The sequence below is a fragment of the Hippoglossus stenolepis genome, chromosome 9, assembly GCF_022539355.2.
Source record: "Hippoglossus stenolepis isolate QCI-W04-F060 chromosome 9, HSTE1.2, whole genome shotgun sequence".
NCBI lineage: Eukaryota > Metazoa > Chordata > Actinopteri > Pleuronectiformes > Pleuronectidae > Hippoglossus > Hippoglossus stenolepis.
Window position 1 is genome coordinate 2,289,442 of NC_061491.1, and position 24,228 is coordinate 2,313,669.

A 24,228-nucleotide genomic window follows, 5' to 3' on the forward strand; every position below is an offset into this window, starting at 1 on the left:
ACTGTTTTAGGACATTACTGAGCCTATCACGGATCACATCACTCTCAAATTCTAAAGCAGCTTTATGGCACATTGATGTTCAGCAGATCCTAAGTGTCTGACAGCTGAAAGACAGAATTTAGGATTTTAATTGGCAATAAAACTGTATTTTATACTATTTTGAGCATCTGTTTGGCCTGTCATTACATTTTTTCAGTCGTGACACACAAGTTCAAAGTCAAATTAGTATAAACTTCAGTGCTTGATAATGGATGGAAGGTCTCACCTGTAGGTTTGAGAAGCAGGTTTATACACACACTGATCACACAGTCAGAGTTTTCACCTGTAAATAGTCCCACACTATCTCTTTAGTTACCTGTGTAACCCTGGTTCTCTGAGTAGTACGAGTGGGTCGTCTCAGTATGGGATATGCCCCCACTTTGCTCCTGCGAAGTGAAAACCCCCTTTGATAAGCAGGTTATCTCAGTGAGATGTATGGGGTCAATATTGTAGCAGTGGCCCATGAGTTGGCTCGTTATATGTGAGGAGGCACACCCTAAAGTGAAGACACTGAACAGATGCTGTGAAAGAGAACTCCAAGTCCACCAAACACTGCACAGCTCTTTAACACATATTGTAGCAAAAGACTGTTCACTATTTTTTATCTCCTGTCCATTTTATTTCCCTGCTCCCCATAATTTTGCATCTTGACTGTTCCTGTTTTCCCCCTTGTCAGTTTTCTGAAGCTTATGTTGCTCCCTCTGTGCCCATGTCTGTAACTTGTTTCTGTCCCTTTCACAGTTCCCTCTCTCCCTCTGTTTGTTTCAATGTCGCTCCCTTTATGTGTTTGTAGGAGTTATGTCTGCACCCCAGTCCATCACTTCCTGAGGTAAAAACAGCCGCCTGCTAGCAAGGTGGTGGATGATGATGATGATGATTGATGATGATGATGATGATGATGATGATGATGATGATGATGATGATGATGATGATGATGATGACATGCGTAAACAGATACATACATACATGATCATGTTCTCATTATTCACATTTTCTTGACGGCAAGACCACATAAATGAAACAGACCTGCCCTGCACCATTGTCATGCACACCATGCTCTGTTCATTCAGTGATTCACTGTCCATCCACTTCTTAGCTGAAGTTCTTAAAGAGGGCCGTGCAGTGTGCTACGTACACTATGCAGAACGTGAGAGTGAAGAATCTGTAGGACCAAGTAAAGAGAACATGGAATAAAGTTATTTCCTGCAAATCTTTGCAAAGACAGATTAAAATATTTGATGAAATGCCACAATAAAAAATACACTACATGTAACCCTCCACTGTAAAATCATGCAAACTTTTTTAGCTCACACAATATTAGAAATGCATGAATTCAGCCATTCCACAACTCGGTTTTACACTCACATGGGCAGAAAGCAGTCGCATGTCAAAGCATGGTAATGTGGCCATGTTTGCCCTTTGTTCAGGCATATCCATGGATGAGCGCTCTCCACGGTGTACTGTGATAAATGACCCCAGTGGTTGGCTGTGTTGAAAGCTCCATTGCACCTTGGTCATACTGTAACTCATCACAGCATGTAGGGACTATGTGTGTTATGGTGAGATGTAAAGTGAAACATACTGCTGGTTTTATGTACCATGAAATCATGAAGTATAAAGTACATGCTCAATGTGTCACATCTCACAGGAAACCATGCCTGTCAGTGTATCCATTGGGAATTCATATATCCCGTCTCTGGCACTGACATCAAAATAGAGGGTTGTGAAAATAGTTAAACTTAGAGATTTATATTGTTATATCAATGTTCCAGTGGTTCTTATTTGTGTGGTTCTTCTGTCCCTCCCCCAGTAAGGAGCAGCAGAAGTCGGTGAAGACGATGTCAGTGTGGGAGCAGAGGACCAACCAGCTGAGGAGGCAGAACCGGCCTGGTTGTGAGGCCCTGTACAATGAGCTGGAGCCAGAGGAGCGTCTCCGGCTGTCCTCGGCGCTACACATCCGGCCCGACATGAAGACCCACCACGACCGGCCACTGCTTGTTGAGCCCCATGATGGGCCTTTGCTGGGTGATCACCAGCACCACCATCATAAGCCCAGCATGCTAGAAGAGGCTGAGACTGCAGACCCTTTGCCTCACCAGAATCGCCGTCATCATCGACACAGAGACAGGGACCGGATCAGAACGAAAGAGGAGACAAATGATAACGGTGACACTGGTGGGAAGCAACACGTCCATCACAGTCGCTCTAAAGACCACGACGGTAGCCGGGGCAAAGAGGGAAAGACCGAGAGATCCCACAGCCGAGAGGGAGGCAGAAAGCATCACCATCAGAGCTCGGTGGAGGACAGCGGAGGCGGAGGAGTCACAACTGAGAGAGAGCATCGCCATCATCATTCACATCGGCAGGCCCGAGGGGGCAATGGGACAGTGAGCAACGGTGGGAGGGGAGAAAGAAGATCCCGGCACAAAGAAGGGCGTTCTTCAAACAGGGATGGGGATAGGAATTCCAGAGGAGAGAGTGGTGGTAATGGAGAGAAGAGGAGACATCGGACTCATGGATCTAGGGGCCAATCCACAGCTGAGGGAGAGGATTCCAACGACAAAGAGAAGACCCATGGTCACAGGTAAAAACGATCTGAAAAATCTAAACCAATGCACAGAATTTGGCAATCTGTAGATCAGGGTTGTACCAGAGGTCATGGTCAAGGTCAGGATTGGATGAGACTGAGCATTTGGGGACAGAGAGGTACAAAGATAGGCAACCAAAGGAAGAGAAACATGTGCTCCTACACCAAAGCGGGGGGTTGAGAGAGAGATCACTGTGTCAAGTACTATAGGCCTAATGCTACAGCAGGGCTGCAGTCTAAGAGATAGATCTGTAACTTTGAAATTATGTCGATTTTTCATTCTTGTTCGGAATGAGAGTAATACAGCCTGAGAAAATGAAACCCATGCACAAGTTTACAAGAGTAAAGTTCAGCTGTAAAACAGTCAGGACAAAGAGAGAATGCACACAAGTTAAACCCCACAGCATGGATCATTATTGTGATTACCCACCACAACATGCACAACACCCGCTCATATGCACCAGAGTAACAATGGACAACAGATGCTATGTTGAGGTCTGCATACCTACCAAGTGTTGCGGATACTTTATGACAACAGGGCCACCGATGCAGCGATTTCTCCTGGTGCTGCCGATGGGCAGTATGACTGTGCCAGACGTGAGTGAGAGAGAGCGTGACAGTGGAGCAAACAGCGCTGCACACAGCTCTGTAGTGAAGCAGTAGTGCACAACACAATTTGAGAGTTATTATGAGAAGTGTAAAAAAACTTCGATCAGTATGAAATTGTGACATGACAAATGAGATGATGGTGGGCCGTTTAGGTAATTCATAGAAACACTGTGTTTACAGCAGTTTTTATGTTTTCTGTTAACGGTTTATGGTCGGCTAACAAGCATTGGCTATTAGTGAGAAAAACTATTCAAAATGTATATCCCTAGTCAAGGACAGTAATGTGTGGTATATTTATACTTAAGCTGAGAAAGATTGCACAGATTATCCTCTCACGTTTCAGATCTTTGTTCTCAGCTGTCTTCACTCCTTTTTCAAGGTCAAGGATCTCTGTTGCCTTTTTTGTTGGAGGCATAGTAAATTATAAATCCCCTCAGAGAGGCCTTAAGTGTTTCTTAGGCTATCCCCTGGGATGTGGCTGAAGGAATGTGTATCTCCTGGAATAATATAACCTGTTCTCATGATAATAATTTGAACTTTTTATACAGTATTAAACTTGGATTTAACCTCCGGCTTCATGATTTACCAGTTTTGCCAAGTGGCTGCGTAAGAAGAGTCACCGCTGCATGATCTGATGCTAAAATGGATGGATCCCCTCATTGAGGAAAATTCTAATCAGACCCAATGAACACAGTTGAGACCTAAATATCATTGCAGTTTTATTATTCTTGATTCATCACATGCATTCAAGAAGAAATTCACACAAACAAAGTAATGTGCATATAATTTACAACTAACAATACAACACTTGTTTGTTTTCTTGAATCCGTCTGGGGCATAAGGAATGAATTTAGCTTGAACGACAACAACATTATGTGTTGTTTTGTTGATGCAATAAAAAAAACAAAACTGATTTGGTACATTAGAAGTAATCCAACAAACATTAAATTAAAGTTGAGAGCTCAACAATATGGCTGCAACTAACAATTATTTTGATAGTCGATTAATCTGTCAATTATTTTTCAATTAAAAGATCAATTAAAAGACAAAAGCTACATTCTACCCTTTCCAGTATCTACATCTTCTTGCACAATTTTGTTTCTATATGTATTACAGACATCTGCAACTTATGATGATAAATCCAGATTCAGAAACCTACAATTTAATTCCGACTTCAAGTTCAAGACGTCTTAAATCCACCTGAATTCGAGATACCTTAAATTAAGTTTGAACTTGTCAGTATGTCTCTGATCTAAAACGTTTGCTTCTGCATTCACTGTCATACCTTGACATTCTGTCATTTTGCGTCGTGTTTTCAGAAATGGGAGATATTACTTGAAAATATACTGTGATATCCAAGATGTTCTCTCTGTTTTGGGGATAGGTTTGGGGACTCAGAGGGGGAGTCCCTAGCCATCTCACCCCAGCAGGGCTCTGGGGGGGGCGACTGGCCTCCTGACCGACCAGAGGACTCAGACAACCAGCGGAATGTGAGAAGGACGGACCAAACGTCCAGCCACAATCCTCCTGTGAAGGTTACCTGTCCACCTGGAGAGACCACCCTCATACAAAGTCAGTATCAAGTTGCACACATAATATGACTTACATGTCTTCCCTGGTCTCAGCCAATATGTTGAAGGTGTCTGCTCATAGTGACAGTTAAAACAAGTACAAGTTCTGTGTTGAGAAGATGTGGAGGAAGAGATCCTATTCATTCTAGGACAATAGATGTGATGGCTGTTGGGGGCTGCCAATGTGCCACTCTGACATCTCTGAGGTATATTGATGGAATTGAACCCTCTGTCTTCCCAGTGAACAGTATTGACTGTGAGACGATGCCCATGAATGAGAAGACCCTGGAGGATCTAGGTCAAAGTGGACCCAAACCCATCCTGCCTTACAGTTCCATGTTCATGTTTGGACGGACCAATCCGTGAGTCTCCTCAACCTCTTACCCCATTTTCACCTTTTCGAAGGACCTTTTTTATTTGTTATTTTATTTAACTATTATTTAATCAGGAAAGTACCATAGAGATTAAGAATCTCTTTTTCAAGGGAGACCTGGTCAAGACAGGCAGCAGCACAGATACAAAACATATAGAACAGGTATAAACATGTGTTACACGCAACCAGGTAAGTTTAAAACAGCAACATCTTATAGACTCTGCCTCCAGTTCTTTTATTCTGGTTTTAAAGGCGTTGAGTGAGATTACTTTGCTGAGATTTAAGTCCCTCTGCAATATATCTGGACTGAAAACTGAAAGGTCAGATTTGTGCATTCTTATTGTAGTTCCTCAGGTTAAATTGTCAGCTACAATTGTGAACTGCATTTGAAATTTGTATTTGTATGAAAAAGTAAAGTTGTGGTCAACTTGGTGTCATTATAAGCCTTTAGATTTGCTTTTGTTAAACAATTTTCCCTGATTCCCTGGTGACAGTGTTGCTTTATCTTAATCGTTACCTTAGACTTATAGTATGTGAGTGTTTTAGAAAATAAATATGCAATAATGCAATCTTTGATATATCTGTGTCCAAAGCTCACCGTTTGTACCTCTCCCTCTGTATTTGTCGCTGCCTTTCCTTTCTCAGGGTGAGGCGGTTGTGTCACTACATTGTGACTCTGCGTTATTTTGAGATGTCAATCCTAGTTGTCATTACTATGAGCAGTATCGCTCTGGCAGCAGAGGACCCTGTCTGGACAAATGCCCCTCGCAACAACGTAAGAATTACAATGCTCGGGTAAAAAATGCACATAAATGTATGTAATGCACTTTACATCCATGCCAACAAAACTGAGATATGAAGTGTTTCTTTTTATAATAACTTTCTTTTTGGAGTCCGGCATGCTATGCTGAGTTTCGACAAATTGTCCCAGGAACTTTTAAGCCTCCTGCTGCTCACCTGCATTTCCACTGAGGTCTGAAGATCGGGGGAGATCAAGCAAATTTTAATTTCATTTATTTAACTTGCTTTTTTTCTCATTAAGCTGAAAACTCAATAAAAACTATTTGTAATGAAAAAATAAAATATTTCCCTGTAACTTAAATTAGACCCTGGTACGGGGTCCCTACAGTGGAAACAAGTTCCTGCAAAGGTTCCTAGTTCCTGGGGAAAGTTGGAAATGCAAGCACTTCTAGTTTAAATTAACCTGTTAGGTAATGAGAAAATCTACATCTTTCCCCAGTAAATTCTTGATTCTGGTGCTCAATACTATCAAATTCAATATGTCACACTGGATTATTATGCGCATTTATATATTCAGTACCAATTTAATTGTTTTTTTTGCAGGTGCTTAAATATCTGGATTATGTCTTCACTGGTGTTTTCACTTTTGAAATGGTGATCAAGGTAAGCAGAATTCAAATACACAATTTAAAGTGTCAGTGTTTCTTTAACTTTCAGTACACTTTCAGTGTAGAACTGTATATGAACTGAAAGTATTTGAGTGATGAATTCAGAGAGGACATTGTGATCATTGTTTGCTGTCTATCCACTGATTAATCAAAGTTTTTTGAACAGGTTGGTATTTAACCTGCTGAGTATTGCCTCCTGCAGCACCTTCATCAGTGCCTTCAATTGAAAAACAAAAAAGAACCCCCCCCAGCTGTGTTAAACCTATGAGGTCATCAGCAGGGCATCACCAGTTATTGATGTTTCATTCCTTTAAGGTGCAGAAGGAAACGTGAACAAAAATAACCTTTTGTCATATTTGCGATGTAACATTACTACATGAGGCCGATGTTATTCAAAACTTGTATCTCCTCTGGCTTCATCTACTGCTTATAATCCAACGCTCCTGTTTCTGTACCACCAAGCAGAGCCAGGAGGAGTCTCTGACTGAGAGGGTTAGGGTTAGGATTATACATCTGAGAATAAAATTAAATAAATAAATAAATAAAAGACATAACAGTGGTGTATTTGGCTCAGATGGTGGACCTGGGCCTACTGCTTCATCCTGGATCCTACTTCAGAGACCTGTGGAACATTCTGGACTTCATAGTGGTCAGTGGGGCGCTGGTGGCTTTTGCATATTCGTAAGTTCAAAACCTCCTTCCTTTTTGTCATTAAAAAACAGCTCTCTAAGTTGTTAATCACTCTGATATGGTTCATACATCTGTTGTGCTATGTGTAATGTACAGTATAGACAAACCTTCAATGTGGATGGCTGAACATAAAGTTGTATTACGCTGTCATTATCTGTTAGAGGGCTCTGTTTGTGTTTACAGAGCTAGAATTGTAAAATATAACCATTTATGATGTGTTTGGGTGACTATAATATGTGTGTGTGTGTGTGTTAGAGAGAGAGAGAGAGTGTTGGGGTCTTGTGCAGTGTGTTTATTGACATGATCCTCTCCCTGTTTCTGTGCTGGGATCGTTTGCAGGAGCTTCATGGGGTAATGCCTCCTCTATCTCTCTCATCTTGCTTGACTGTGTCATTGTTTGTATATGTATGTGCAAGATAAAACATACATGGCTTACACTGCAAAAACAAGTAATTTCCTCACATATTCAGTCTTATGTCTTTACATTTATTCAGGTCTCCTGTATTTTCTAGTGACAACTATTTGTTTCGTATATATGAATGAAAATCCAACCCAATTTAAAGAGAACATCAACCCAATTCCTTGTTTAGTGATTTCCAGTAGTAATTGAGTGTAGGAGTTAATCTGTTTGGTGTGACCATTCATACTAAGCCTCCTCCATCATTTCTATGGAATTCTATTTGTGCCTGATAGGCCAATTGACATTCAAAAATTAGTATTTGCAAATTGAATATTGTGCATGACTACAGCCCCCCTGCTACTCTCAAAGGATACGCGGTGTAGATTGATGGATGGATTTTGTTCACACATAAGTTAAAATTTGAAGAGAAAATTGAATCAGAGAAGAATTGAATCAGAAAGATGTTTGTTCTGTGCTCTCAATATAATTACTGTGCATCATTTGGAACTGAGAAACCAATATGCCAGTGCCCTATTCCCTGAGTCAAACCATGTGATTTCTTTCTCAAAACACAACACATGGCTACTGCATTGCATTCTGATCTAATGGCCACTGTCAGTGGACAAGCAGCTCATCTTCAAAGTGAGCTCAGAATGACAAAATGCAGCACTACCAGCTGTTAAGGTGCATATATCCTTGAAAAGACTGTAAGACATGCGGTATATGAAGTGAAATTGCTTGTGAGGATGGGTGTTATTTGCAGTGTGTCTGGGGCACTTTCCATCTCGTCGTCCGTCATCCAAGGCCTTCCCACACTTGACCCTCATGTGCTTGGCTAAAGGTCCTTCCTCCATAGCCTCCTCTGTTATAGAGGGCCATGTCACCTGCGAGTTCATCATCCTTATCTTCCTCAAGCCTCCGATGGGAGGGATTTTCATAAGCACTTTGCCTCGACAAAGCTCTGCTTGGAATGGTATGATACCAATATCAATTTCACATCCTCTATTATTAATTCACCAGAGGCTTGCTAATGTAACAACCAAGCTGCTGTCGGAGGGCATGAGTACATCTCAGGGAACATCAGTCTTCCCTGTGATCTTAGCATGCATATTAGAAAGACTGTATGACAAGTATGATGTTCGCTATAGGTTTTTAATGAATGCCCAAGAGCATATTACCACATCATCTTCATTTCCATGCACTTTATTCTACACTAGCCTGTATCTGACAGACTCAGCATCATTCTGCAGATGGAGCAATACACCAGTTGTATTGTGGTACAGCCACAGCATTATTTTTATATTTTTGTTCTAAACCTGTGCTGAACAGCATTTGTGAATAATTTTAAATCAACACAATTTCAAGATTTCTACATGTTTTAGTTTTCAGTATTAAATAAATTGGACATTATGAAATGATGCAAACCACTTTACTATCTATCGTGGTAACCCCTATGGAAACCTACCGCAGTGATGAGTTAGCGTAGGATTAAATAACAGCATTAGTTTGTGGGGTTGCAGGTCGTGTTAAAAAAACGCCTGATTCCATTTAAGAGTGGTACATCCCCAGTATAGCACATATAACTGTGCTGAAGCTGGTCCTGGATGTTACTACACTACTCAGCAACCCCAACCAACCAGACCCAAGATAAAGACACTTTGCCAAAGACTTCAATTCGTGCTCATCCGAAAAGTCCTTCCACTTGTAAGGTTCTACGAGCAAGTACACAAGCTAACCAGTCTGACATCTTGATGTAAGAACAATGTCTGAAGGTTTTTCTTAATATATGGACGAACTGGATTTACATTGACTTCTTTCCAGGAATGTATATCTTTAACCTCTATGTTATCATGAATGTGCTCGTATAAGACCCTTTTACAATATTCTTCTTTTGAAAATTTGTGATCTTGAAACATTACAAAGTCAGGAGACAGCCTCACGGAGCTAAATGTAGCTAACTAGCTGCAGGGGATAAAGTCTCCCACAGCAATTTTTTCAGCTGGAAAGTCGACAGTTGTTAGCTAGAAATTATGAGGCTGCTACTGTGTAGCTCTGCCTGAAATAAACAAGCTTTCATAATGATTAGAAAAGCAAATCTAGTTATCTTAAAATATTTTCTCTTTATTTACTCCAGATTTTATAATTTCATAATGTCTCATTTATACATTTATTATAGAGGGCTTTGGCTGCGATTCTTGAACTTTTCCTCAGTCCAAAATACCAGAATCATCAGCAGGGCAACTTTAAGTCAAACAAATTATTTGCAAAAGCTCTTTTGCTCCAGGTCCCGTCCATATCATCAGTTACAGACAGAAAGTATTGTTTGATTGACAGCTGCCATTCACTCACTGTGCATGTCCCTGGAGCTGATTTGATGTACTGCCTGCGGCAAGAACAGCCAACCATAGCATCTCCATCCAAACTATGTGAATTTGTCATCTCACCTACTGGAACCTCTCAAGTGTTGAGCTCAGTCAGCAGCCGTTTGGCGCATTTCATGTTTGATGCTGCAAAATGCAAAATTGTCTTTTAATGTCAGCTTCAGATGCTAGTGATGACCCGATTTCAGGGCTTGGATAATATTTACATTTGTTTTATTAGTAGTCGTAGTATTGTTATTTAGAAGATCTCCCTTAAGGCCTTTTGTGGCATTTGCAATTTTTTTGGTTGATGTTTTGGTTGATACTCAGCAGTTGTAGCAGAGAGCAATTATAGAACAAGTGCCTGTTTAAATTACCAGTAGTTATGATTTGTGTTTACTTCAGGTATTTGTGATACTGCAAAAAACAACAGGCTCATAAAGCATCCAATCACACCTTCTGTTTTCGCCTCATATGGCTAATATACTCTTGTAGAGCCCCATAATGGAGTCTACTCTTTACTGGGATTTACTCACGCCGTTGTCTGCTACCAACCAAAATATATACAACTTTACATGGTTTCATTAATGAAAACTATTGTGTTGTCATCTGATGCAAACATATGCTCTATTTTGTTTGTATGTGTGAAGCATCCATAAATGTGCTGTACCTTGTTTTACCACTGTTTTCCCCCAAGTAGATCGCAACAAGGTGTGACCAGGTGGGGAACCCTCCTATGCCACCCCCACCACCCCCTCACTCTTTACCCATACCGTACCCTAACCCTTCTCCCCTCAAATCTAACCCATCTAACTGCCATTCTTCTTATACTTAGATCAGCTTCATGTAAAATATATTAAACCCATACGCCAGTAAATTAAATGCATTTTTAAAACAACAGTAACCTCTGTCCGAAGGTTTTCAACTGAAACCTGCCTCACCCGAAGAAAACCACCAATGGTTTTAGACATTTCATTCCAAAATGCTATATTGCCTTTTGGGCAATATCGTTTTGTATTCTTACTTCAAGAGAGCTCTTTAAATGAACTAGATAATGATTTTGATTATGATAATAACAGCCAGTTTCAGTCCCAGTTAAAAGTGTGGTTTTAAATACTGCTGTACAAACAAATGATCAATATTGCATCTTGGAATGAAACGTGTCCTTGAGAGGTCAGTGTGTCTAAGAAGGTTCCTTTTCTGTTGGTCAATCTATCTTTGCTCACAACATCCCTCTTCAGCAATAGGGCCTTTATAGTCTGCATTCTCTTTAGTAGTGCCTCAGTAATAACTTGTAAGGCCTTCCAGCCCTCACGGTACACACGCAACTGTGCATGGGGTTATCTGTACAGGCGGGGGTGGAAACCTGTTGCCAGTTTGAATGTAGTGGCTGATCAGTGTAAGGCTGTTGCCAGGTTAATGACTGAGGATCAATCATACCAAACGGACAAAACAGGTTATAAAAGTCAATGCACAAATATTTGTGGGGGTTTGTAATTGCTGATTGTGAAATTCATTGTGAATACAGTATTGAGTACGGGACCAGCCATCAGTATTACTTGTGCTGATGTCACACTTGGATAGAAGGAAATCCTTTGCCTGTTGCTTCAAATGCAAGTTCAGCAATGTCTAGTCATATGTGTGATAACTGGGCTTCTCCCTTTTCACATATAGTTAGAATATGGCCATTTTTACAGTGGAATATGGGAGTAGGAAAATATGACATCCCAACTTGTACAATGCTGGAGTTACAGGACCACAAAGAGTACATTGGTATTTCTGTCACATTATTTCCCCCCAGTAGGGTACAATAATACAAATCAATGAACAAAACTGAAGAGCAGAACACATAAAGTCATCACTTTGTGTCATAGAGATGTGTTTGTGATATAATAGAATGATTAAGGAAAAACACTTTCAAAGATAGAGTGAGATCTTTCAATGTTTCTCTCTGTCTCCATACTGACCAAGAAAGGATCCTTTCCTACTAAATTACAATGAAAGAGATTGGAACCAGGACCCACTCTTTGTTCTCTGTAAACTTCCACTCACTGTGTATTGAAGTCATCTGCATTTGTTCTGTCTCTGTCTCTAAAATGTGCTTCATTTTAAAGCTGAGCACACATGTATTTACTATTTTGCTTTATGACAGTGAAGCTATATAACTAGAACTGTTGACTGAGAAACTTGTAACTTTATCAACACCCACACTCAAGTGATGTATTAAGAAATACTTGACATATCTGAACCTGTTATTCTTTAGTATTGCAACCCATAGTTTCTGGGATTAAGTCAGCCAGAGAGAGACAAACAGACTCTTGAGTAGAGTAGAAGTAAAAAATAGAGCAGTATTGAGATAGTTGGAAGAGGGATTTTGTTTTCAGGGCACAGCTCCATGTCCTCATTCCAGGAAAATGATGAACAGTTTGGGCTGAGCCAGATGTCCTCATTATTATTTGGACCTTCACATCCCTCTAGGTGTCACATTTTAGCCCCTGTAACAAGTCCAAAATGCTCTTCCTCTCCTGTTTCTCCACTATGTCTGGTTGTTGAGGGGTATTCTTTCAAAGCTATCAGAATACCTTGATCGCTTAGTGGAAGTTTCTGGTCGGAAGACACTCTGGCTCTATTTCACTGTAAATGCATGCCCGACTAATGTGCATCCGAGCATGTAAGTTGTTGCGTGTAGTTGTGACTGGAGAACAGGGACTCCATGAGGCCACAGAGGAAGACAGAAACTATGCTGTTCGTCACCCTACAGCTACTTGCAGTGGTGCTCAAAGCAGATTCAATATTCCTTGAGGACTTCTTGATAGCTCATAGCTATATTTAGAACTGAAAACTATAACTGATCTCAGAAAATGTTATTGTAAAAACAAAAGCTGCAATTCCTCTCCTGGATCTGAGGTTCACGCATTGATCATGATCTCCTGGTTCCCTTTCCCAGGGAAGCTCAGCAGTATAATATCTCAATGATTGGAGCACACCCTTCACTCCTTTTTTCTACAAAAAATGCAATTCACCATCCTGGGCTGCCAGTCCATGGACACTCTCCTCGATGCGTCATTGGAAAGACATTTCTGGCAAGACAGCCTGAGAGTGTCCAGCACCTTAAGCCCCTTCGGATAGGGTTAGGGGAAAATCTCATTCACACCCAGCACTTTGCGGCTGCGAAGAATCTTAACTATCTCAATGACCATTGCCAGGGACATGGTAAGGCTTTCAGGAGTTTTCCATGAGTTCTTTTACTGCTGGACAGTATCTCCAGTCAGGATCAGCAGTTCCACTCCCACTACATACTGGAGGATTAGAGCTGAGGGTGAAGCAGTCGGTTTGAGTCAGCTTCTCCACGTTTGTCAGATTGCTCTGTGTTGGGACTGTGTTGATGCCCCAAGTGAGGGAGTTCAAGTCTCTTGGAAAATTCAATGAAAATTGCTTCTGTCAAGTTCTAAAACCAACAAGCACTTTACACAGTGATTGACCAGGTGGGTTTTGATGAGAAGTAGATAGGGTTTGATCTTATCTCTCTAGCCCTTCTTTTCCATTCTATATACCAGTGGTTCTCAAATGGGGGTACGTGTACCCCTGGGGGTACGTGAAGGTACTCCAGGGGGTACGTGGGATTTTTTAAAAATATAGTTAAAATTAGCATCTATTCAAAAATCCTTTAAAAATAGTTATTTAATAAATATTCAATAAAATATAAGTGTTTAATAAATCAGACACTGATGGCACAGCGCTGTGTATTACATCTTTTTTTCAACCCAAAATACTTTGCGCTGGTTAGGGGGTACTTGGCTGAAAAGATATTTCACAGGGGGTACATCACTGAAAAAAGGTTGAGAACCACTGCTATATACCAACACAAATTGACCTATGTATAAGTTATTCAACAATTATGAATAAAAAGTAATCGATATATCATCCCGCGTTTTGTTTCGCAACGAGGCTCGTTGTGTCTTTCCTTATGACGCACAAGCCACACTGCCTGTGTGAGCGTGAACACTTATCCCCATCTCTGTGCTTCATCACATCTTGCCATGTTCTATGGCAGCCAAATCCGACCCCTGCCACTGAGCATTTAGAACAGCTATTTGCCAACATACTTCCCTAATTAAAACTAGGGGCTGCTCATCGTGGCTGTGGCTGAGGGGTTGAGCGGTCGAGCGGTTGTCCTCCAACCAGAAGGTTGGCAGTTCGATCCCCAGTCTTCCCCATCTGCATGCCGAAGTGTCCTTGGGCAAGATACTGAACTGAATTGCCCCTCATAGAACAAAAAAGTGCTGCTAATAGATGCACTATATGAATGTGTGTGTGAATGTGTCAATGGCAAAACTGTAATGTAAAGCGCTTTGAGTGGTCATCACTAGAAAAGCCCTATATAAATACAAAACCATTTTTTTACAAGGATTTCAAAGAGATGTGAAGCCCACCACTCAAAACTCTTAACTGATTTTGGTGGAGCCCACATAAACAATTCTTCCATGAATATTTTGTTGGATGTGGATACAAATAGTGCCAGTGTCAATGGGGGATTTGAAGGTTTTATCAAACTCACCAAGAGAAGGCAAGAAAATGATGCTGCATCTTTTTGTCAGGACATTGTGAGGAGTCACAGATGCTGTGTCATTGTCCTCCATAATGACTCTTGACACAGCCGGTGTCCTGCCCAATGCTCATCTTTGTGCTTAATGGCTTTCATTGATGAGTTGGCACGGCAGCAGTGTTGCAGGCCGATCTATTCCATAGTATTGTAAGTAAGCACGGAGGAGGGCATTGTATTGATAAGGGCTTACCTGATTACAAATGCCTTTGTTGATGACCTTAGTCCTATTGAGCTTAGATATATATATTCAAGAAGACCTGATCGTAGAAATAATAATCTCATCTCTGAGTGAAGTGTTCAAGGGAACCCAATGAAAATTGATTGTTTTTCTGTGGAGTTTTTGCAAAGCGTGATAGAAATCAGATTTTTTTCTCAGTAGCCTATAAATGAAGCTCCTGAATACTTTTTTTCTACATATGAATTTCTTAATAATTCACAATTAATTCACGTTCAAAATAGACACTCTAAGGCTTTATTTATTAGTCATTTAACACTGAATAATGTAACAACCCCACAACTGTCATTGGATCAAACTTTGCAACTAAGGTTAATTCAAACATCTCAACTTAGACTATGACATGATTCTATTTGTGCCTTGTGTTTCATTATCCGATTACGTTTAGATTTCACAAAGATTTGAATGACTGAGCTGCCCACTCAAGACATCTTGTGGAATAAGATCCCTGATGCACAGCAGTCTTAGGTCTTACCCCCATATTTGAATGGAGTACAATAGAGTCCTCTTTCATGAAAAGGACAAGGGAAATAACTGATTGACTGCATGTTGGAACACGACTTTCAGACAAAGTTGTTCATGTAAACCAGGATTACATGGTTCACACAGCTAAATGTATGTCCCTGTGGGAGTTTGCCTGTGTTGTGAACTGTTTACTGCTCGGGAATAACTAGTACAATACATTTGCCATCATCTATCAGCTCTTCTGCCTTTCGAAAATGTATTGTTTTAGAAGACACTGTAATAGTGGTACAGTCAGTGATTCTGCGGGCTACTGTGTGAACATTCTACTAAAAACACCCTAGTTTTGTTTGCTTTAGTTTCAGTGATAGATTAACAGTTGAAGCAAATTTGGCAACAAAGCAATTATGTGTTTGCTGGCCACTCACTAGGGTGATAAATTGCTAAAATGTCACTGCATAATAACTCTAAAGTGAGTCTGGCTGAAAAGAATAGTTCTTTGGAAACAGGCTTTTTCCTTTTTGAGAGTGAGATGAAAAGATCAATATCAGTCTGTTACTTCACTACTCTGTGAGTTGCTGTGCACCTATTTGTCATGTCATGCACCTGCAGCCTTGTGGCACTAGATGCAAACCATGAATAGTTCCAAAGACAATCAACTAAACTAAAACTAAGTGTCGGAGTCAGATAGCCACAGGGAATGTACATCCCCCTCCCTAGGGGAGCTGCTGGATGGAAATCTTCTCTAATCATATTCAAGACCTTTGGAGAGCCAGCTCATCAAACATTCAAATGTTGTCAACATTGTAATGCATTATACTGGGAAAGAAACCCTGTTCACATTTTTAAATGTTTTCCCACCCTTACACATTACTGAAATCTAATATTGAGAGCTCAAGACTGTGATCACTGCACCAACACTGTGGGCACCTCCCTTCTACGTTCTCATCTGATTTGATTACTATAGCCAATGTCAGTGTATGTCAGGTTTCTGTGCCTACAAACAGCATGACTGTCAGATGCTGCTTCCACATCATGAGAAATTCTAGTGCACACACTGATAATCTTGCTGAATATCAACCAACACTGGACGATAACAGTCAGGGTCAGTCCAGATGTCTAAATATGTGGAGCCTGACTCGGGCCAAGGAGTCAGAACTTTTGGGTAACAAACTCCAATATCAGTACAGACATCCAGTTTAGTATAATGTCTTTTGGTTATAGATTGTTGATCCACTTGCAAAGATCGTCTGTCAGACAATACAAATGCAAAATCAGCTTGGAACAACACATAATTTTCGTATCAAAGCATATAGAACAACATGCTGATACTGATATATCTGTGATCGGTCAATAATCTATATCTAATAAATAATCAGCCGACTAACATATCAGTTGGGCTTGAGTTTTACCTAATATTTAATCAAAGCTACAATCTTGCCCTAACTTTAATCAAATTGCTCTTGTTGAACCCAACCACAGATAGCACTCTGGATGGGGACCCTCCAGAGTGCTCTTGGTACCTTAGAGTAGTGCCATGTACTTTATTGTATGCATAAAGTATTATGCCATGTATAAAATTGAATGGTTGCTGTTACCAAGGTGATGGGAATGACAGGACAACCTATAGGAAGCCAGTCACAAGGTTGCCTTGGTCTGAAATATTCGCCTCCTCCCACTCCCAGTGTCTATCCTGTGTAGTCGTCATTTGACTGGTGCCTCAGAGGCTGTAGTGTGAGCATACACCCTGTTTATCTTCAACATGGCCCTTAGACATAACCTAACACTGGAGTTGATGTCCTGCAAATTAGAAGCATCCTACATGAACCAGGATACCTAACATAACTTTGTTTCCTATGGGACTTCCGATTGTTCCCATTGATGTGTTTTTGTTGATATTCAGAAAGCCTGTTGTAGTGTGCCTCATTAACACAGCTGATCTAAACACACATAATTCATACCCTGCAACATTTCAGATTGTCACAAAATGTATTACAACAATCATGTTCTACTCTGAAAACCAATGTCTGTTACTTCTGCTGTTTCTCTAATCTGGGGCCTGTTTGAGGAAGCAGGTTTATCTGAGCCGAACTCTGAGCCTAACTCTGAACTCTGAGTAGATAAACCCTGAGATGGGAAACCCTGAGCTTTCAGTTTCAGAACAGTTCATCTGACCTAGTTCAATCAACTCCGAGTATTTTCACTCTAATTAATGCTTGCGCATGAAGAATGGAAAACAAGCAATCATCAGTGGAGCTCTGATACTGTGATTCACCATGGTAATTAATCCTGTGTTATAATCCAGTACAGCCATAAATATTAACTTGTGGCAACAATGCACGTTTATCTTTAAAAACCACCAGCTGCAAGAATCAATAAGTTATTAACACTTTTACATTTTATACGGTCTAGTTATGAAACTTCTATTATCCATTAATGGATGATGTGCTGGAATCCTACTGTTTGGTAAATTAGACTTTTAAATGTATGTTTTCAGATGTAACTTGATAAAGACACAAAATTATGTTGAAGATAGTGTGTAGATTTTATTTTGATAGATCAGGTCTCTATCCTTCCATTTTTAATCTTCTCCTGATGTAAAACTTGTGCAGATGGATGTTCTTAGGATGGGGACTGTATGAATGAGGAAATTCAGCCCTTTGTCCGAAGCCTCTTCAGGCTCGGCAGAACGAGACAAAGAGAAACACAGGGCTTGTAGAAGAAAAGCTGTAAGTGAGCAGGTCAGCTTCACGGTTTAAGATACCGTTGACTCAGAGTAAGTCATCTTAGTTTCCATGATCTCAGGGTTTTAGCTCAGAGTTCATCGAGCCCACTTCCTGAAACAGGCCACAGATTCCTGCAGGTTGTTTGGACGTAATCATGTGTGTTGTTTCCTCAGGGGGACCAAAGGCAAAGACATCAGCACCATCAAGTCACTGAGGGTTCTGCGAGTTCTCAGACCGCTCAAGACCATCAAACGTCTGCCGAAATTAAAGGTTCTGCTCCTTCACTGCTATTCACTTTATTTTGATTGATTTAACCAGGTTAATGGGGCTCTGTGGTGGTTCGGGCCGGATATTTTAATGTCACAAGAGTTTTTCATTAGCAAAATACTGTGCTTCTTTTAAATCTTAGACCCTAACCCTAATCTAACCCTAACCCCCCAGCATACTGATAGTCAAGTGTTATTTGTTGAAAATCTAGGATATCATCAGCCTTTTTTCATGTAGAAGTGGTGTTTTTATTTGATATCTCCGTGCTGCTATAAATCACAACAAGTCATTAGAGCATCACTTTCAATGAGTGCAGCAGATACAACATCAGCTGTTCACAGGCACGTATGTTCTTCTCAGACAGACCTTGTTGAACACAGTGTCAGTAGCTCTCACTGTATTTCCGTTAAGAGACTATATCTTGCCTTCTCTCTGCTCCATCGTACCTTTATTTCTGTCATCCCTGTGTTTGAATTGTTGCAAAGTGATCATGATAGCAAGTGTATTAGTTGTTGGCTGTTTGCCCTGTTAACTACTTTACATACTACTGCTATGCTGTCTGAACCTACTAGGAATCTTCCCCATATTCCCAGTGGCTGGCCACGTCTGGACGTTAGAGATTAAGGCCCTGTCCCATTTCCTCTCCCTTGGTCCTACCCCTGAAGTGCCCTTCACTGAGTGTCCCCTCAAAGGGAGCCACAAGGGGTAGCCAAAAGGAACATCTTCCCCCATGGATAGGGACACTACTTGCTATGTCATCAGCGGCCAACCAACATTATTATAGTGACAAGCAATATCATGTTATTATATTAACAACCCTTATCAAGATTATAATAGTGAAACATCTGACAACTGCAGGACAGACGGGAAAGATTGATCTATTGATCAATACACAGTCAGTCAGTGTGTTTACATCGGTTTTTTCAATGTTACATTAGTTATGACGATAGAAACTTCGCCCCGAACTGAAAACTTTATAACAGACAAACTTAATTTACAGGACACAGTATGTTACTCGTTACTTACACTCAGACTGTTTTCATGTTTGTTTTGACAGCGTGACCAGCGATTCAATGAATTTTTCATTTTTATTATTAATATAAGATACTCCACTGGACTTAAACACTTATTCATGTTTTTTTTGCAATATTTTATACTTGAGAGTATTTTACCCCCAACGGTCGCCATATTGATTTGCTTTCGACCATTCGTAAATCTTTTGGGAATTATCTTCTACTACTTGGTTTTTAGGGGGGTCCTGAAGAGGCCACTACCCCTACATCACACAGAGAAATGGGACAACACAATCGCGCAAGGCCACACACACACAATGAAGGGATAAGGCCAAGTGGTAGTGCTAAGGGGGGAATTGGGACAGGGCACAAGGCCGACTCAGATTCCAATGTAGTAAAGAAAGTTGTGGTAAAAAAAAGAGCATCCTGACATCTGACAAATCATTTTACACTTGATCCCCAAATGAATAGTGTGTGTATGTGTGTATCCTCAGGCAGTGTTCGACTGTGTGGTCAACTCTCTGAAGAACGTGCTGAACATCCTCATCGTCTACATGCTCTTCATGTTCATCTTTGCCGTTATTGCTGTTCAGCTCTTCAAAGGGAAATTCTTCTACTGCACAGACGAGTCCAAGGGGCTAGAGAAGGACTGCAAGTTGGTCTCAAATCCCCAAATTCCTCATTTCTCATTTTATTCACTTTTTAATAACCAGACCAGACCACTGTACCGGTCTCTCCCCACTCAGCTTTATTCATGCATTTATGTCTTCCAGAGGTCAGTTCTTGGACTACGACAAAGACGAGGTAGCTGCCATGCCCAGAGAGTGGAAAAAGTACGAGTTCCACTATGACAATGTGCTGTGGGCCTTCCTGACCCTCTTCACCGTGTCTACTGGGGAGGGCTGGCCAACGTAAGTGCAGCTCCCTCTTTGATTTACAAACATGTGTCATGCTGTCATTGTGGAAACTTGACCCATCTGTGATAGATTGGACACCTGAAAAACAGGACTCGTGGTTCATTATAATTTGCCCCTCATTAATTAAGCTCTGAGTTAGTTTCAAGTGGAGCACTGCAGGACACTTATCAGCCAACTCATCAGTAACCAGCACAAACAGTGAAAGGAAAAAATAGCTGACTGGCAAAGGGTAAAGCTGATAAATTGGATAAATGTAAGTTAGCTATATATGGCTTGAGTCTAGTGATATTAATGGACAATTGTTACATATTTTATACACACATATATCATCATATCGAGTTCTGCTCCAAAAACCAACATGACCATTTTAAGCCCTAGGTTGTTGTTTTTTTTTACAATTTGAAAGATGAGGGCATTTATGGAGCAGGGATATTCAAAGGAAAGATGCTATGGAGTTGCATCATGGCAAGTGTAGGTCCAGTTCTATTTTTACTGACCTCTTTTTATTCATGGAGGTTTTGTCACAACTCTGCTTTATTGAGCAGAGTTCAATATTTAACTGCTTTAACTGCTTTATTTAACTTTATTGAATTGAGTTGAGATCAGCTCTAAGATCTCTGGCATCTTTGATTTTCTTTTCATGATTTGGTTCTGTGCAGAAGAACGATGAACAAAAAAAAATTCAGTTAAATACAGCTCACCTCTCATAGCTTGATGGTTCCTGTGGCTACTACTACAAGATTGCTATTAAACCACAGTGTATTAATACTGTCAGTGAAAATACGCTTTTACACTGCTAATACTGATTATTAATCTCATTCCCATCAATACTTCTAATTGATCTTTTCTGCTTTTAGGTAAAGTCTGTGAACTGAAAAGATTCTTTTTTGAAAAATTCGTTTTATTTGCTTCATTAAAAATCCCTTATATTCCTAAATTGGAACATAACATTTCAGTATGTCTATATGTTCCTGTGTCTCACCATCAACCTTCATGTTGTGCTTTTCTCCTTGCAGTGTACTAAAGCACTCTGTGGATGCCACCTTTGAGGACCAGGGCCCCAGTCCGGGCTACCGGATAGAAATGTCCATCTTTTATGTGGTCTACTTTGTGGTCTTCCCTTTCTTCTTCGTCAATATCTTCGTCGCTCTGATCATCATTACCTTTCAGGAGCAGGGAGACAAGGCCTTGTCTGAGTGCAGCTTGGAAAAGAATGAGGTACAGTATCGACCTGACAAACAACTCCGGGCATGATGTTATTCTGATTTCCAGTATCTAATACACAATGCTGCCACATCATTATCTCTGTTATCAGTTTTACTTCTCATTTTTGTTTGCTGGACATTATCAATATTCATGAATGAGTTTATGTGAAATATTTAATCAAGGTTTGTCCTGTCACTGAATGTCTTTTGCTGGCATAAAAACACAGAAGAATGAGGACGCATATTCAAAGTGTCACTTTTGATCAAAATGGGGTTACAGCTTGAACTCTTCTGGGTCAGGGATGGGAACCTCTTTCCTATTAAGCTCTATTTCACTTTTTATCACAGCCTTCGAGGGCCCTACAGAATTACTGGTGTTGATGATGAGGATGACGATGAAACAATTTTCTCAAACAAATTCTCACCTTTGCTAGAACCCACAAATAAAAATGGATGTTATGTTTGTTGTTTCATCTCATGGAAGAGTGAAAACTTAGAAATCCTTGTTCTGCAATGCTTCTTAGAGACAAGCTATTTGGAACAATTTGACTTTGTCCGATCCAAGCAGCAACAGGGCTCCCTCACATCCTCTCCCTCTGAATGAGGTCTCAGCTTCTTAGCTTATAGCTCCCTCATACCAAAACTTGCTGGTGTTTTTTTTATCTTTCTGAATTGTATCACAGGCCTACTACTACTACTTGCAGTCCAGCAAAATTGTCTTGTTAGACACACGAGCTAGTTTAAAAAAAGCTAAGTCAATGTATTTATTAGGAAAAATATGATATGTGTTACATACTCAGTTTTACCACTTGAATGAAGCTTGTATGATCCAGTCAAAGGAACCTTCTTCAGGACAGTTTCAACTCTCACTACTGCTCTTACCCCAACTGGTCAAGGCACAGGCCACAATGAGTCTGGTTTTGTTGTAGGTTTTCCCTGTTTTTTCTCTCCAGGGTTAACAAGTGCTTGCTCATTGTAGGGTAGGGTTATATATAACCCTATCAATTCAAGTGTTGTCTGTATTTGCACAGTTGTTTTTATGTTTTAATTATTTAGCTTTTAGGAGCAAAACAATCTATATGTTATATTCAAAGTGTTGTTTTTTACCCTCAAATAGCTCACGGCAGCCATTTTGACATGAAATAGTAGGTAAACACAGGTGTCACTAATCACATTATCTAAATAGTTAACCTTAATTAATTGAATTACCTGTGTTTACCAGCTATTCCGTGTCAAAATGGCTGCCGTGAAAAGGGTCTATTATTTATCCAAAGTTATTTAAAAAGGGCACTGTGCAGTTGTTTGGTCTGAATTGTTCTAAATGCCAGCTGCTCACATGTATCTCAGTGTGACCAAGTGTATGCTTGCATTTACTAGAGACTAGGGTTTGGGGGCAGTTCCTGTGAAATGATGAAGACGCACTCGGTGTGGTTCCTTTGTTACAGAGGGCATGCATTGACTTCGCCATTAACGCCAAACCTCTGACGCGCTACATGCCCATGAACACGCAGTCCTTCCAGTACAGGATGTGGAAGTTTGTGGTCTCCCCTCCGTTTGAGTATTCCATCATGATCATGATTGCTCTCAACACTGTGGTACTCATGATGAAGGTAAGTGCTTCTGAATCATTCAAATAATATTATGCAGACTTGATACAGTTGACCAAGCTTTTTCAGCTTGTCATGTTTTTTGAAGTCAGGCCTGGATTTATTAGCATAGGAAATGACTTGTTTAATATTTTGAGAATTCTTTGTCACACAGAGTTAGATGTTCCCAAATGCAAATGCAGGTATCGGTTATAAAAACCATTTAATAATAATTTGACTGGATTACATTAAGAAAGCTACCAAAAAAAAAACTAACCCTCCAAAAACTGAAACTCAAATGACAAGAGACACACTCAAGGGAAGAAGTTTCCAAATAAAACAGGAAACAGTACATTTCTAAAGTCCGAAGGTAACAGAAACTGCACCCAGCGTTGTGTTTTGTTGGCCAAGCTAAGCTAAGGAGCTATTGCTGAAACTTTATATTAACAAACAGAATGTGAATGAGAGTAGAATTGACCTTCTCATGTAAGTCAGTAAGAAAGTGAGTAAGAATACTGTTTCTCAAAATGTTGAACAGTTGCTTTAAAAATGTTGTGTCAGCCAGCAAGGACAACGAGATCAGTCAGACTGTTCTCTAAAAACACCCTTCACCCCTGTCTTTCAGTTCCATGGAGCTCCAGACTTCTATGAAGCCATGCTGAAGAACCTCAACATCGTCTTCACCACTCTCTTCTCTCTGGAGTGTATCCTCAAGATCATCGCTTTCGGTCCACTGGTGAATAACATTTGCTGAGTCTGAAAGTCCTAATTACTGGATAGAAACTAATAGTTTTCATCTGCTCTTTTTCAGAACTACCTGAAGGACGCCTGGAACGTGTTTGACTTTGTGACAGTGTTGGGCAGCATCACTGACATCCTGGTGACTGAAATCAATGTAAGAGCACTGGCACCCACCCTCTCTCTCCACTCACCTCAACAAGGCTGAATACACCACATCCATACAGCAACACTGTGCTGAGTGCAACAACAGCACACACAGCAAGCTTGTGAGCGGGTCTTTTGTTAATCAGAAGGATGAACCATCCGGGAGCTGAGGATGGACGACTTCTTTGATTCCATTCTTTAACGTGTGATTTGCTGTGATTACTGTGTTTGACCGATTGTTCTTTTCAGTGCACCAACCTGTATGTGTACACTGTGACAAAGCCTTTG

At 40.5% G+C, this 24,228-nt stretch overlaps 1 protein-coding gene across 1 annotated transcript in view; it reads left to right on the forward strand.

Moving 5' to 3' along the window:
• Positions 1 to 24,228, forward strand: part of cacna1ba (calcium channel, voltage-dependent, N type, alpha 1B subunit, a) — a 90,759-nt gene that overhangs the window by 34,686 nt on the left and 31,845 nt on the right. Inside the window, exons 16-31 of the mRNA XM_047341406.1 lie at positions 833 to 868; positions 1,850 to 2,623; positions 4,620 to 4,807; positions 5,048 to 5,168; positions 5,825 to 5,954; positions 6,524 to 6,583; positions 7,163 to 7,269; positions 7,618 to 7,629; positions 10,739 to 10,759; positions 18,241 to 18,337; positions 19,842 to 20,002; positions 20,121 to 20,258; positions 21,281 to 21,482; positions 22,915 to 23,079; positions 23,681 to 23,791; positions 23,867 to 23,950. Of these exons, the coding sequence (XP_047197362.1) occupies positions 833 to 868; positions 1,850 to 2,623; positions 4,620 to 4,807; positions 5,048 to 5,168; positions 5,825 to 5,954; positions 6,524 to 6,583; positions 7,163 to 7,269; positions 7,618 to 7,629; positions 10,739 to 10,759; positions 18,241 to 18,337; positions 19,842 to 20,002; positions 20,121 to 20,258; positions 21,281 to 21,482; positions 22,915 to 23,079; positions 23,681 to 23,791; positions 23,867 to 23,950 (2,407 nt within the window). The remainder of the gene's footprint in view (positions 1 to 832; positions 869 to 1,849; positions 2,624 to 4,619; positions 4,808 to 5,047; positions 5,169 to 5,824; positions 5,955 to 6,523; positions 6,584 to 7,162; positions 7,270 to 7,617; positions 7,630 to 10,738; positions 10,760 to 18,240; positions 18,338 to 19,841; positions 20,003 to 20,120; positions 20,259 to 21,280; positions 21,483 to 22,914; positions 23,080 to 23,680; positions 23,792 to 23,866; positions 23,951 to 24,228) is intronic.